Source organism: Ctenocephalides felis, unplaced genomic scaffold (genome assembly GCF_003426905.1).
Source record: "Ctenocephalides felis isolate EL2017-DRISC unplaced genomic scaffold, ASM342690v1 CF-g0.4_SCAFFOLD_03571, whole genome shotgun sequence".
Classification (NCBI taxonomy): Eukaryota; Metazoa; Arthropoda; class Insecta; order Siphonaptera; family Pulicidae; genus Ctenocephalides; species Ctenocephalides felis.
In genome coordinates this window covers 53,447,118-53,463,107 of record NW_020539725.1, presented here as the reverse complement: position 1 = coordinate 53,463,107, position 15,990 = coordinate 53,447,118, and the positions used below count along the sequence as shown (strand labels likewise).

General features: G+C 26.5%; 2 protein-coding genes across 2 annotated transcripts; both read right to left on the bottom strand.

Moving 5' to 3' along the window:
* Nucleotides 1-372: 372 nt before the first annotated feature.
* LOC113384577 (protein phosphatase 1B-like) lies at nt 373-6,390 on the bottom strand. Its single transcript, XM_026622314.1, has 8 exons — nt 6,033-6,390; nt 4,353-4,556; nt 4,054-4,197; nt 3,740-3,949; nt 3,174-3,499; nt 2,681-2,901; nt 2,408-2,462; nt 373-514 (listed from the first exon to the last, which is right to left on the bottom strand). The coding sequence occupies exons 2-8, from the start codon at nt 4,483-4,485 to the stop codon at nt 452-454; spliced, it is 1,152 nt and encodes a 383-aa protein (XP_026478099.1). The 5' UTR covers nt 4,486-4,556; nt 6,033-6,390; the 3' UTR covers nt 373-451.
* Nucleotides 6,391-7,458: 1,068 nt separating this feature from the next.
* On the bottom strand, nt 7,459-15,765 carry LOC113386260 (DNA topoisomerase 2-binding protein 1-like). The gene is made up of 23 exons (XM_026624050.1): nt 15,691-15,765; nt 15,462-15,613; nt 15,248-15,380; nt 15,050-15,157; nt 14,623-14,772; nt 14,447-14,549; nt 13,853-14,035; nt 13,430-13,650; nt 13,063-13,226; nt 12,765-12,876; nt 12,548-12,704; nt 12,150-12,382; nt 11,693-11,856; nt 10,999-11,204; nt 10,365-10,727; nt 10,019-10,168; nt 9,715-9,857; nt 9,330-9,458; nt 9,095-9,263; nt 8,866-9,026; nt 8,401-8,607; nt 8,109-8,323; nt 7,459-7,648 (listed from the first exon to the last, which is right to left on the bottom strand). Exons 1-23 carry the CDS (start codon nt 15,763-15,765, stop codon nt 7,459-7,461), a joined length of 3,888 nt encoding a protein of 1,295 aa, XP_026479835.1.
* Between the last annotated feature and the right edge of the window lie 225 nt (nt 15,766-15,990).

Genomic DNA, 15,990 nt, shown 5'->3' with positions numbered 1-15,990 from the left:
ATTTAAAAAAAAAATCCTAATAAAAATTAATGAACGCGAGCATGTTAGTTCATATCATTATAATATAAAATATAAATTTGACATATTTGATGATTGTGGTTGTTTGTACTGAATTTTTGCAATACATATAAATCTTTTGATCTTTCAAAGATCTTATGCATCATTTTGAGATCATTCATTAAATAAATTGATGACTAAAATAGTTTGATTACACTTTTTAAAAAATACAATACTTTTATGAAATAAAACCAAACTAAAATTTTTTTATCTCAAAAAATAAAGATGGTTTCTGTTCATGAAAACCATTCTTATTTTTAATAAATAAATACGATGAGAACTTTACTCATATTTTGATATCTTCACATTTATCCCAAACTATTTTTTAAAATACTGTTAAAAATTCAGATTCTTTATAAATGTTGCTAGTAAAAATTGAACACAACATTTGGTTTTAATTATTTTCTGTTTTTCTTAAAAGTTGAGGTGATCTTAAAAATCCACTGTGCTCTGTTTCCTGTAAATAATCAATTAAAATCTTGACTTTGCAAAAGAAATGCTATTTCACAAAAACCCAATTTATTATGAAAATGCAATTTTTTAAATAAAACATAAGCTCAAGTATTATTTCAGTTTAAAATTAAAAAAAAAATATTACAAAAAAAAGTATATATATATATATATATATATATCTTAATTTTGGTAAGTAACAGAAAAGTTGTAGTTGTTTGGCATTGATCTTATTTGATAAAATTTTAAATGGTAGGAGCAAAATTTTTCTGTAGGATTTCATAATAAATAGTAACAGAATCAGTAAATAATTATTTTTGCAATACCGCATTTTTACTCCTCCCTTGCATAGATCATGTGTAATTTTTTTTTCTTGTATCAATAATTAGCATGGTTGTCGTTTACTTGCATAAGCAACAATAAATTGGGACTCCTCAATAATATTAAGTCCTCAAGGACAAAATGGTATTAAGAACAAAAAACAAAATTAATAATAAAGTATGTTATAGGTTTTTCATAGGACTAAGATTTACATTAATCCCGAAACTATAACTTTTAAAATATTGGAGTTAAAGTTTACAATTAACAGAGTAAAAATGAAAGGAAGTATCAATGCAAGATGAAATAAAATAAACGTTTCCAATATGAATTAAAAACATTTGTGGTTTAGATGTAACAATACAGGTCATGGTCATATCAATAAATGTAGTACCCACTTTTAAAATTCATGATGCTTTTCAAAGAACAATTTTCGTTATGTTTGTGGATGAAATGTAAAAATTCCAAACACTCTAACAATTAAAAACCTAGTCAAGACAAGATCTTTACAATTAGATAGAAAATTTAAGCAAGAAACAATACGATAAAAACAAATAACCATTTAATAAATAATATGCAATTTAAAATGAATGATGATTTGCATATAAAGTAATTAAGTATTTAAAACATCGAATCAAAACAATTATAAACTAGTAAATATGAAATATTTTACAATTATAGTATTTTGATATTCCAACAGCATATCAACACTTTTTGACACAAAAAATAGAAAACTAAACTGTGACACATAATGACAATATTAAACAAAAATATTTGTAACATGCATATTAAGATTTTGTATTTACAGGAAATGAAAACAGTGTTAATAAAATACCACAGAACCATAATCATTTGTGTTTATGAATTACTCATTCAATTTATCTAAATTTAAACTAAAATCATTGATAATTCGAATTCTATAATAAGGTTTTATAAAACTAATGAAAAATAGATGAATTGCACAATTCATTGTTAAGAGTCTTAAAATGTGTTAAATTATGAATTAATATGTTAATGTAATGTGAATTAAATGAGTAATAAATTATTTATAAAAAGATTAAATAAGATCTATTGAAATTAAACATATTTTACACAATTGTACAATATACTAGTTTTATACATAAAAAATTAAACCAATATTGAATATTAGAAAACTATCCAAAAATTTAAAAAGTATGAGTTATTTCATAAATACAATTTACATACACAAGCATTTTGTTAAAAAAAAGTTAACATATTTAGAACAATTCATAAAATTGAGTAAAATTATCATCAATTTGTAGTAAATATACAACAAAAGGCATCTTCAAATTCAATTTAATGGTGCAAATTTAATTTTGAATCTGAATGAATAGGTTATTTTGCACAAGTTAGTGGTATCAAGTCTTAATAAATACAAAACAATTAATTCAGTAATGATCACATGCGGTATTATGCCTTGGCAAAAATGACTTTCATGGTCACAATATAATAAAAAACTGTAAATACTCTTTGTTAATGAGTTCATATTTTTCGTTCTCGTGCAAAATTTTGGTTTATTTTAAGAAATTTAATACGGCATGTCATAGGTAGTGAGACTTACACTCTCTGCCTGTTCTGGACAAAGTTCCTTAAAAACCTCTTCAATAAAAGGCCTCCTAGAAATACATTTGCATTAAGATTCATTCCAATCATAAAATCAAAGTTATTAATTATAAAGCATAATTTATTCTACAAAAAAAACACATATCTAATATCTTCTGTCAATTTTGTGTTATAACTGATACGTATAATATAAGAAAGTCAACTGAATTATTGACTAGTAAATTGTGGACATTATTAAACAAATTAATTTAAAATTATGATAATGACATACTTTGCATCCAAACCTCCACCAGGTGGTAGACCTTGAAATTCTTCTTCTGATAACATTGGTAAAACATTTTGAAATTCTTTGTTATCTAAATGCTCTACAACTTCTGTTATTCTTCTTCGAATTTGTTCATCGAGCTCAGCCTCTGCTTGAATAGCTTCAGGACAGGGAGTTGGTGCACCAGGAAAAACAACAAGAACAATGCTCATATTATCCCGGCTTCCCTGGTTATAAAATATAGTTCTATTAAAATAATTTATTATTGAAAATATAATTTGCCTAAATGTTTTAATCGTTTATATAAAACAAATGTGGCTCTTTAAGTAAAATAAGTAATATTTTTGTAACTTTAAATTGTAGTGTATTCATTAATAATTTACCCATGTGACTATAATATAACATTTCAAAAGAAGGTAAATATAATTATTACGTTTATTTGATAATTTTAAGCAATTAAAATTAATAAACAATAATTACTGAAATTAAAAAAACTCACCTTATATAAACAGGTATCAATGACCTGATTTGTAATTGATTCAAGATCATCGGTAATTTTTAATCTGGAGTGAATATAACTACATAAAGCTTCGTTACTCATGACATCCCAAACACCATCACAAGCCAGTACTAAAAACTCATCAGATGTATCATCTCGTTCTCTCACAAAGATTTCAGGTTCAGGAGATACTAATTGTTCACACTGGCCTCTACCTTCGACATTTTTATAATCATAATCTCCAAGAGCTCTGCTCACCGCTAAACTTCCATTAACTCTTTGAATCATTACAGACCCTCCAGCTTTTTGAATTCTATCTTTTTCTCCTATTGGGGAAAAGATATATAAAATCCCAAACTATTTCAATCAGTCGCATTATGTTTTGTGAAAAACTTATTTATATAATCAAATTTATTTTACATACATTTGTTTATTTATTTATATTTTACATGAATTGCAGAAATAAAGGCAAACAAATTATTAATATGTTTTATAAAGATTTAAGAGAGTTTATTAATTAATTTCATAAAATATTCTAATTAATTTCAATTTGAATAACTGTATACCTGGCAAAACTGGTTTGTGATCCATCGTATAAAATACAGGGACTCCATCCCTACTCAAAACGGCTCTGGAGTCTCCGCAATTGCCAACATAAATTTGTTTAGGTGAAATAAATGCACAAACTGCTGTGGAACCAGATTTATCTACCCCGGATGATAGTTCAGGGATTTCACGCATTTTGTCGTCCAGTTTAAGAAATCCTGAATGTATGCCTGGTACAAAAATATATAATGATAAATATAAGTTATGAAATAAATATCACTTGTACAAATCACAATAATTATATATTTATAGTTAACATTTTTTATTGAATAACCTTTTATGACATCATCATGCCTAAATTCTTCAGTTTGCATTATACATTCCAGTAGATTCTCGGAACAATGGGCAGACACTTTTGCACCAGCATGGCCATCAAAAACTGCAAAATATGACCAGTCTCTAAGACCTCCATCTAAGCCTAAAAACGAAAAAAAAAAGATTAAAATGACAATTTTATAATTTCCAATTATATACAATGCCACAACATTTGCTAGTAATTAAACTTAATTGGATTCTTATTGTTTTATTAATGAATCTTTCTATAAATATAAATGTTCTTTATTTCTTATTTACCAGTTTTAGCATAATGGGCATCCTCCATTTCTATTCTCCATCCTTGCATTGAGGCAACTCCATATCGTAATCCATTCCCTGAGCCATGCTCATTGTACTTTTCAGTATTTGGCTTGTCTAAGAATGCTCCCATTTTGAGATTCTTTATCAAATAACTCTACTAACTAAGTAATTACCTAAGACTCATCTTTAATTATCGGTCATCTATAAAGAATAAAAAATAAATAACGATTATCATAATCATAATAAAAACAGACAGGGACAAAAAATTGAGTAAAATAAATATATTTAAATTACATAAAATTAATACTATGGGTCCAGACTTTGATTTTATATTCAGTTATAATATATTAAAGAGAGAATATTTAAGTGGATATAGATACCAAACTGGTAAAAGTAAACGTTTTCACTGTATCACAGTTGAGTTAAGGAGTTTTTAAAAGTTGCAAACAAATTCAATGTTATAGCAAGCTAATAACTTCCGCAAAAAATAAATTTATTCAAGTATTCAGAACAAATTAAACTAAAATTCATGTAAAGTGGTTAAATAATACCAAGGAAAAAAAATCAGCTTTTTGTGACATGCAACAACAAAAATGCTTTGCAATATTTGAGGTGTTCGTGTTAATCTCAAACCAGAAACATTGGAAAAAATATCAAATAATCCGCAATAATAATAATGATGTTAGTTATTTTTATTTTAATGAGTAAGCAATCGGAATTATCGAAATAGATTTACACAGAATGAATTATTTTTTGTATCAATTGATGGATAGTAATTGAGTTTAAAATTCATAATTATATTATCAATTTCAATATTTTCACTATTATATGCATTATTAAAATGTTTAAATATATATTTGTTATAATTATAGTAATTGGCCAGACAAGACTTTTATTTATCTTCACTTTTAAATTTGATTACAGTGTAAAAATATTTAGTAAAATATCAATAAAAATTTGCTGTTATTCTTTAGGAGCTGGCATGACATATGTGACATCAATTAATTAAGAGTATATTAAATAATTCATGATAAAGCTCTGCTTTCATGAACTACCAAAAACAATATCAAAAAAGTATATCGATCTTCCATGATGCTGTGAGAAAATGACCAGCGAATGGCATTACTTTCAAATATTCTATTTACAAAAAAGCTTCGAAACATGTATAGTGAATCTGTTTGATAATCTACATTGAGTGACATACATGTTAGCACTAAATTTTGAGGTTAATCTAACTGAACACAAGGAAATTTAATTTAAATTGCTGATTTCATTTTTAATACCTTGTCAATGCAATTTGCACAAGATTACATTTCTAATAGTTGTCAGAGTAGAACAAATTGCAAATATAAGATGTAAATTTATATATAATTTACCACATATTTTGCATGGAAAATTCTCAATAATGACATGTAATTATCGTTATTTATTATTATCATTCTTGAAAATTACATAACTTTATTTAATTCGTGGCAATTTGGAGGTTGATGACAGCTTGGTCAAGTAAAAACTACTATGCGTCAGAAACATTTACCTCTAGATAAAATTTATACAAATGTCAAAGATATTATTATCTGCTAATTACTGAGGTTATCGATATATCCAAAATTCACTAAGTATATATTTTTCTAATAGTTAAAAATAATAGTAATCAACAAAAAAAAATGTGACACTTACCGACTCAGTAACCATAAACTCATATCAAATAGATTTATTGATAGACATGTATCAGTTTATTATCACAATTCGAAGAGTATTGAATGATTAAAATTTTGTATAAATACAAACCATTAATATCAACGAATAGAAATCTTATGAATGGCGGATGATTTACCGAAAAGCAAAAACGCATGCGCCAAAAACACAATAATAGATTAAAATGACGAAAAAGACCATATAATAAACAAATGACAAGCGATCTATGGAATTTCTATTTCAAACTGTTGGCGGTACGATTGTGCAATTTATTCGTTAGACTTAATAAGTTTCATTTATTTTATATAATTAATTAATTACGTTATTCGATTAAATTATTTTACCAGCTTTCGTTCTCTTACAGATACTTGTAATAAAATGAAAATAGTATTATGATGTGAATGGAATGTCATGAATGGTCGATCCGACTCTTGACTATGAAATTTTAATGGATATGTTTCCATACAAGGCGCTTACTTCATTCCATAGTCAATTACTTACGAATCAAAATCCAATTTCCGAATTGATACATAAACAAAACTATTTATAAAATTAATACGTTACAAAATAATCGAAAATTCAATTATAATATTTATTTATTAAACGGATAGCATTATATTTTTATTTAATACTTTATATAACTAAGCGAAAATAGCATTTTACTTTAAATCATGATTTAAACATTTCAAAAGCTTTTTGACATGAGAAAAATATCAATTTAAACAATCAGAATTCGGATTTATCTTCAAAAACTGTGTTAATGGGATTTTAAAATTTAGACACAGCCAATTATTCCAAACTTTATACTAATACATTTTTTTGAGCCGCCTTCCATAAGCCTTAAATATTTTAGGATTTTTCTTAAGACCAAGAACTTTATAATCATTCTAAGTTTCAACAAAATCGTCAAAACCTTCAACAGTAATTTGCGAAGAAATGACCCAGCCGATCTTTGCTAAAAATCAATAATCAGCACGATTCTCAGCCAATTTAAATTTGAATTTCCAAAATCGGTTGGATGATTTTTTACGGCACTAAATTTGGCACTAAAATAGCTAGAATATAAGCTCTTATATTCACACATTTATGAACCAATTTAATGATGTGCCAATATTCAACTAATAATATGTAAAATTATTCAATTTTGTGTATTAATTAATAAAATTTGTCATAATCAAAGTAAATCAAATTGATTATTTGAACATAAAGAAAAGACAAAATATGTCATCAATGCAAAGCTTATCCTGTTTATTCTGTTCTTCCTTTCTTATTTTCAATTTTAAATCTAGTTACATTAAAACAATGTTTTAAGTGTAATATTTCTATATTTTATATATCAAAACATAATTAAAATATAAATTAAAATATATTTTTAAAATATCAATTTTAACTAATTATTTTTCTAAAATTAAACAGTGATTAAAAACTTCTTCGGGTCAGGTATTGGGTCCTCAAATAGATATTTATTTATATAGTTAGAGGGCAAAACTAGAGCTCCAATCCTTAATAAATGCCTTATTTCAAAATCCTTTAGGGGTTTTTTTCGGGGATCGATAAAGCAGTGTGTCACTGATGATTCACGCAATGATTCTATATTCCTAAACAAAGAAAATAAATCATGTATAAGAATTCATATTAGGTTTGAAATATATTTTCTAAATGCTGTATATTATATTCAGCAACTGAATTCAATAATTTAATATAATGATTTTTAATTTAATATAATGAAACAAAACTTTCCACAATAATTTAAAAACAATGACCCTCTTTCTTTGTATGATTATGAATATCCAATATATTACAAATATAAACTTCTGCCTAACTATAAATATATATTTTTTATTTATATGAGATTTACTATGAAATTATTATTGCAACATTTTTTTCAATGATAATCCCACAAAAAATCTTATAAATATCTCTTATAAATAATCAGAAAAGATTAATATTTCAGTATGTATTTTTCTTTCAATTTCAATCAATTACTTTATTAATGAAGACAGATACATTATTCATTTACAAATTATATTCATCAACATAATAAAAAAATAGTCTTACCTGCATTCAACAATCTCACCAAACCCAGCTTTTATTACTCTAGCAAAAGAATCTTTTTTATTGATTAATAACAAAACCTTCCAATCAGAAAAGGCTCCTTCAGTAATATTTTCAGCTGGTGTGTAATTCAATTTGCATCTCCATCTATAATATGCAGTTGCATCCGGTATTTGGCAGTAGTTTCCATTAGGATTACCCCACTCATACATTTCTTCCTAAAAATAAAGAAAATGTATATTTTTTATGTAGGAAGGAAAACCTGAATATACTTGAAAAAAAAAAAGATATTTACATCAATGAATCTTCTTTCTTGTAAGCAATGTGCTATGTACTCAGAGCAGAGAATCCATTTACCAGATGACATACCAGCCAAGAGCTTTTCGCTGCGGGCAGGTTGGTCACATAAAATATGTGAACATGAATCATCATACTGTATACTGTTAACTCCACATATTTTACCTCCTAAATCTAATATTGCTTTAGTAATTTCTTCCTTTTCCTAAAAAAATTAGTCAATCCAAGATACTTAACTTTTATGTAATTTTTTTTATTAAATGCAATTTGTTCAATCACAAAGTGTGTAGATTTGCAACATAATTATATTTCTTATGAAAGTGAAATGTCATTTATATTTAATATTCCTAAAGAGTTTATATTAATAATATATAATTTTCTATTAAAAACATATCTTTCTCCATACAAAGCTTAATCTAAACAACTATAACATAATATAATTTGAATTGTATATTACACTCACTTCTACTCCAGAAAGAATGAACACAGGTGGTCTTTTCCTATATGGTTGCATCTCTTGCAATTCAATATCACTGGTAGAACTCAATTCTCGAGAAGGTGACAATTCGCTAGGATCTCGCCAACCAACTGACTCAGCTTGGGATTCCTTTAAAACGTTTGTACCTAAAATAAAAATTAATTAGAAGAGCTTAAGTAACTAATGATTGATTATTTAAAATTCATGAACTTACTTATTGCATCAATATTGTGAAAAGATGCCTTTCTTGATATGGGAGTCAAGGATTTACTCGGTGTCGTTTTATTGCCGATCCCTGATTTCAGCATTTCATTTAATTTTTGTAATTGAGTGTTAATTACAGCCGATTGTTTATTTGATGCTGGTGATTCATCAGCAGTAGACTAATAACAAAAAAGTAATAAATAACATCTTTGATATCAGCAAGCAAATTGATTTATTAAACTCACTTTTGATGAACCTGCAGTTTGATCGTCCTGAATTACACATTGGTCAAAATCTAATTTTTTTGTCGTTTCTGAAGATTGTTTTGGTCGAGAAATCTTGGCAATCAATTGACGCTTTAATTCGCTCAGAGTCTAAAATAATGAAACATATTGATGCAAAAACACTGTAATATATTGAAGAGCCCCGAATTTGATAATTTGGTCCTATATTCCAAATACAAAAACTAATTTATATATATATATATATATATATATATATATAAAAACTTAAAATCAAAGTTAAAGAATAAATTAATGATCTACAAATGGAAATACATGTTATGAACTATACAGTTACATGAAAAAGTATGGTAAGATAGTTAATGTATACATAAAAGTTTTTTCTTACGGGACTTGGTGTTTTAGGTGGCATAGGTGATTCAGGGTCCGGTAAAGCATCAACCCATCTTTTCCAGCGTTTTCTAGTTTCCGGGGAAGGATTGGGCCCATGAAGAAAAGCGCCATATGGAGATTCTGGTGTTCTAAGATATTCTAAAATATATATCTCTATAGTATTGATGATATTTCTTTTCTATGTATTTTATATGTAATACTTTTGTTTGTATAAGTGAAGGGTTATACAAAGAGAATAATACATAATTTTTTTTATAAAGTAAAATAGAAAACAAAACTCAAATAAATACTTGGCTCACCTGGTAGCTGTGGCAATTCGGGAGTTTCTGATTTTCTACCACGCAATCGTTGCAAAAACTTGCTTACTGGTGGAGGAGTCGTTTGACTCAGAATTGGTTGCTCTCCTTCTTTCAAACCAGCTAGGTGTTTGTTGAAAATTGATCTTTGTGCTTGAAAATATTACAATTTATAAATATAGCTAATGCTAAACAAAAAATATTTAATTTCGTAACAAGCCAATAATAAATTTATTCTTATAGAAATTATATATTGAGAAAGTTCAATAAGGAGATCCGTCTTTTTTTTTTTTTTTGATGTGATCTGCAATCTTTAACTATTTGTATCAAATATTTGAATTACGCTTACCTTCAAAATCATCATCATCTATTCCTTCTTTAGCATTAGAGCTTCCTTGCTCAAGATTCCGATCACTGTTATCATCAATCCATGATCCTTTACGCTTGAGGCTTACTTTAGGAGTATTTGCATCAACTGACTTATTGTTTTCGAGCGGTTCTGGAACAAATTCTGATACTTGCTGCTGTAAAGTATCTTCTTCACTCAAACTTGTATTTGACAATCTATGATTTCTGGTACATTCAAAATTTATTGTTAATTCTTCATTACATGAAATTGGAACTTTATTTATTTTAGAAATTTTTCCTGGTGTTTTTATGTCTTCTACTTGATTATATTTCTTCATCTCTTCTAAATCTGTTCGTTTTGGAGCTAAAAAAAAACTTAATGAATAAAAAAACTTCTGTCTTAATAAATATTGTATATAAATAAGTCAAGCAAAAATCTACACTCAACATTATAAATCACAATTTTAGACATTTTAAAATAGAATCATTTTAAAAACCATATAACCTATTTTTAAATTATATTTTTGTCCAAAATATGAAAACTAACTCCATATTATGAAAGCTACTTGCTCACTTTTCTCAAAATATTAACAAAGATCTACTTTCAGTTATGACATAAAATAAACCTAATTTACCTTTGGATTTTCCTACTAAATATTTTTCCTCTAATGCCCTGCAACCCGTTTCATAGCATTCCAAAAGCCAGTCCACAGTTAGTGCAGGTAAATTCCAGTTTATACAAGCCTGATATTTGGACCCTTTTGCTTCTTTACAGATCAAATGTGTAGCTGCTCCAATTCCTTCACTAGAAAGGCCATACCGAATAAACTTGTCATTTGTCCTGAAAATTGAGTTAGTAAATTTCTAATTTCTTAAAAATATGTACTTTTCTGCTAATTACAAAGAAAGGGGCTTGTCTGACTATCTCATAATATTAATCAAAGCAAGTCCTATCCACTAGAGGTTTTATGAATAGGACTAAATTTTTGAAATAAGCAGAGCCGTTTTTAAGGCATCAACAAAAAGTGAAAAATCAGATTATGTAGATATAGCTTTTCCAAACTTGGTCATAATGATACTTAACTATTACTACTACTAAAATGACTTAATATGGCAAGAAAACCAAATTAGCAAGTTGGGTTTGCTGGTGAAAACCTAAATTCTTCCTTCAGAAAGTTAAAAACCATATATAAAATGTTATTGTTTACGTTGATTATTCACAAATATCAGAAGATTTGTTAAGCTGGCCCCTATGCAAAAGAAATTCAAATACAAAAGTCATCAAGTAGGTGAAATTTTATATAAGGTTTGAATATTTTTTTCACTTACTGCCCACCCAGTTCTTGGATCAATTCTGCAATATACGTTCGTTCTGGGGCAACATATGAACTTATAGAAAATACCAAATTTTGTAGAGGCTTCTTATGGGTTATAATAATAGGTCTATGATAATACTGTATCGGCACCACACATTTTTGTCCTAAACAGGAATTCTGCAATATTGCAAAGAAAATATAATTATAAGTATTCATATTTACTAAAATATTAAATATAATTTAAATCAAGATAATAAAAATGTAAATCTAAAGCAATCACTTAAGCATTACAAAAGCTTGTAATTTTTTTATAAAAATCAATGAGGTAAAATAATGATAGAATTAGAGCATAAGTCTTTGTAACATGATTCACAGTATATCAACACAGTAAATATATTCAAATAGAATTAAAAAATAATCTTGACCCAAATGTTAAAATACTAGCTTTTTATACAAGTTTGAATACTTACAATAAACAAAGAATTTACAATTTCACATTTTTCTGGCCCTTCAATACTATTCAATAACTTGAGAGGAACAATTATATATTTTGCCTCATTCACATTATTAGTAATACGGCCTCCTACATTTGGAATAAGAGTTAACTGTTCATTTCTCTCAGAATCATTAAGCTCTTCACTTAGATAAAATGAGTGATTTGATAAGTATGAAAATGTGGATTGATCAGCACTGATAGTGGAATCTATTAATGAGAATAAAAAAAATATTAGTTCACTTTACAAATTAGTAAAGTTTATCTGCTTTCAAAAAACAAAGCCACATCAATTATTAAGATTATTTTATTAGTTTTATTTCATTTTACTTGTCTATCAAAATTGAAAAAAATGATTATCCTACTAAGTTTTACCTGTAGTTGTACCAAAACTAGTTGAACTTATATACATTTGCATAACTCTTGATTGGTGTTCAAATTCTTTTAATTTCTCATCTCTTGGAGTTGGAATTAGTCGACAAACTGAATCATTCATTGAAATAGTTTTTAGAACATTGTCCAGTTTTCGTTTCTAGAATTCAAAGTGCACTTAGTAATTAGATTAAAATATATTACAATATATTTAACATACCACTTTCGTATTTGTTTTCTCTTCTGGGAACTTGATTATATAATCGTCTTCAGGCATTGCCTGCTTATGCTTTATACTATCGGACAGCCAACTTATATTTACAGTGAATGGCCTAAAAATATGGTATGAAAAACTATATGTACCAAAGTAATAAATCATATTATAAATAATCAATTTAAAACTTAGCATACAAAGACACACACACACACACACATATATATATATATATATATATATATATATATATATATATATATATATACTAATCTATAAATATTGTACTAAATTGTATTCTTACGTAAGATTTTTATCACTGAATTGCTTCATATCAAAATTAGCATTGTTGTTCAAAATAATGTGAGATACTTTTTCACATGGTTCATCATATCTCGTTGCACCCCCCGAGTTAAAAATTTTATACAAAAATTCTCTATCTTCTGTAGAAAAGCCCGCTGCATAAATCTGCACATTATATAACAATGTTACAATTTTTTAAAATTTTTAATTAATAGCTTTTGAATACACGTTCATCAGAAAATTAATTTCTCTCAAATCAGTTTCTAAATTAATTTAATTTGTGTTCACAAAATGTTCAATAGTCGATTTAAAAAAAATCTTAATAAAAAAAAAGTTATTCAAGTAGAGCATAATATATATTCACTTACGCCACAACCATCCAAAAATAATCCAGCATTTCTGACATCTTTCATATTAAATAAGGGTTTAATTTCACTTCGAAGTGTGCTAATAGCACAAGATTTTTCCAAAGTTATATCTTGCATTTTTTCTTGTATTGTAATATTTACTGTTTCATTTACTGTTGAATTAATTTTCTGCTTATCCATTACAATGGCACTCATCATAGAAAAATTACTAGTCAAATCAGCTGCAATAAATTTGTTAATTGTTTTTAATTTTTTCATTATCTCAATATTTTAATTCTTATCTTAAAAAGATGATATTTCAAATATGTGAGATAATGTAAAATGGTATTACTATTTTAGGATCATTGGTAAATTTATAATTTTTAACATATATTATCTAAATTTTCAACAAATAACTGTATTATAAAGAAGGGCTATATTTACGAGCATTTTCTTTAGTAGGTGTGCTCGCGTTTGATACTTCAATTCTGTATTTATCCATTGCAACCGCATAACCAAAAGCCACACTATCTTTAACCCAATCTGGATTTACAATTTCCTTTTTAGATGTTCGAGCTGCATTGTATTTTGCGCTATCAATACCATTTTTATTAATCACCAGTACGTCTGTTGAGAAAAAAATTAGTTCTTAAAATAATTTTTTTAACACGTTTATTGAAATAAAACATTTCAAATTATATATAGTATAAAATAAATATGCTTAAATAATATAATAGTATAATATAATAGTGTATTCTAATATATGAATGATATTTATTACTTCAAATTTTTGAAAGCTTTTATGTTTTTCTGTAGTGTTTTATATTTGATTAATCAAGATATAACCATATGCATACAGAAAACTAATTTAATTTTTGTCTTAATAATTTTGCAAAAGATTTGGTTCAAATGTCTTCTTATTAATAACATTTGAACACTTAATTTTAAAAATACTATTGTTAATTCTTAGTCATTTATAAATATACTGACTATATTATTCAAATAAAATGGAAATAAAAGATAGGATTTTGATATAACCTGTTGTATCCGTTTGAAACTTTCCACTGTAAGTACCACCATTATCTTCTATTAATTTTTTCACATTATTTTTATCTTCTCCTGACAAACTAGCCGATGTGATCTATAAAAAAAATAAATTAAATTATTGATGTCAAGGAATAAATATATACTAATTATATGATATAAGTACTAACAGTCAAACCATAAAATGGAGGAAGTCTGTATGTTGTCACACTTTGTTCTATAAATTCTGGGCATGCACCCATTACTTCATCCTTTAAACTTTCTTTCCAAATAGCTTCAATCCAATCATGTCGTACAATATGAATCAGCCCAGCTGCTTTCTGGACACATAATTAAAATTAATATAATCTACAGTAAAACAATTTTCAAAAAATTTATAGTTGAAAAATAATTAAAATGAATTGAATGAAATAAGTCTGAACAACAAAATGTTGATCGTGATATACTGTTACATATAAGTAATTAAATGAAGTTTATGGCAATTGTGAATGATTGTTTTTTTAATTTCATCTTTAAAATATTGATACCAAAATAGTATCTTCTTAATTAAAGTTTTAAAAATACAAATTAGAAGAAGTATTTAATTTGTAAACATACACAATATTTTACACTGGTAACATTATTTGATATAAGGTGTGTTGTTTTGGTCTGCATATTATTTTCAAAGACACCACCCATCCACTGCACATAAGTAGCAATTTTATCCTAAAAGAAAGTCATAAGAATATATAATAGAATATATTATATAAAAAATATATAACACAACACAATAAACAAAAAATAGTTTTTATATACTTTCTGTTCTTTTGTAAAACCCGAAGTAGTTACGATGAGTCCAGTCATCGCTAGAGTATACAAAGGGTTAGTCCAAGGAGGGAGTTCTTTGTCCTGAGAGAGACATTGCATAAGACAACGCGTTCCAATGATTCTGCAAATAAATTATTTAAAAGTTTTTGGTGGTTGTTTTGTGTATATCGTGACTTAACAATTAATAACCATCTTTACTTACAGAGCCTTTGATCCTTTAAGATATTCAAAAGCTGAACCAGCAAATTCGTCAAATACGAATATATCAGTTTTTGTTAATTTTGCTTGATTAAGAATTGTACATTCCTTTTCACTAATCCACTCACATTCTAGATTACATTTTATAGAGCATTGCTGTTAAAAAAATAATGTATTGTTATTAATAATACTTGAAAAAGAGAAAACAATTAGAGGTTAACCATTATACGTACTTCGAACGCAACAACCATCATATGTTTTTCATCATATTTTTTTTGACGAACAAATTTAAAACTTAATTCAGACATATTTGTAACAAATATAATTAATTATAAGTTAAAAAAGTTCACCAAATCTTTATTATTTAAAATGTAGGTTTTAAAATGAAGACTGTTAACATCCTAAACAATGTTATACACACAAATCAGATTGTCAACCTGGTGTCAAATTTATGTCATGACATTTATCAGCGTTTTTAGTGTTGCCAGTATTGACGAATTAGATAAGATTATGAAGTTGCATCAAATAATGAT

Coding starts and splice junctions, on each gene's coding strand:
- LOC113384577 (XM_026622314.1), bottom strand. CDS start 4,485: ATGGGAGCATTCTTAGACAAGCCAAATACTGAAAAGTACAATGAGCAT. Junction 2,902..3,173: donor TTGATACCTGTTTATATAAG/GTGAGTTTTTTT, acceptor TTTTATAACCAG/GGAAGCCGGGATAATATGAG. Junction 2,463..2,680: donor GGTGGAGGTTTGGATGCAAA/GTATGTCATTAT, acceptor ATGTATTTCTAG/GAGGCCTTTTATTGAAGAGG.
- LOC113386260 (XM_026624050.1), bottom strand. CDS start 15,765: ATGTCTGAATTAAGTTTTAAATTTGTTCGTCAAAAAAAATATGATGAA. Junction 11,205..11,692: donor ATCCAAGAACTGGGTGGGCA/GTAAGTGAAAAA, acceptor CTCAATTTTCAG/GACAAATGACAAGTTTATTC. Junction 8,608..8,865: donor TCATTCTTTCTGGAGTAGAA/GTGAGTGTAATA, acceptor TAATTTTTTTAG/GAAAAGGAAGAAATTACTAA.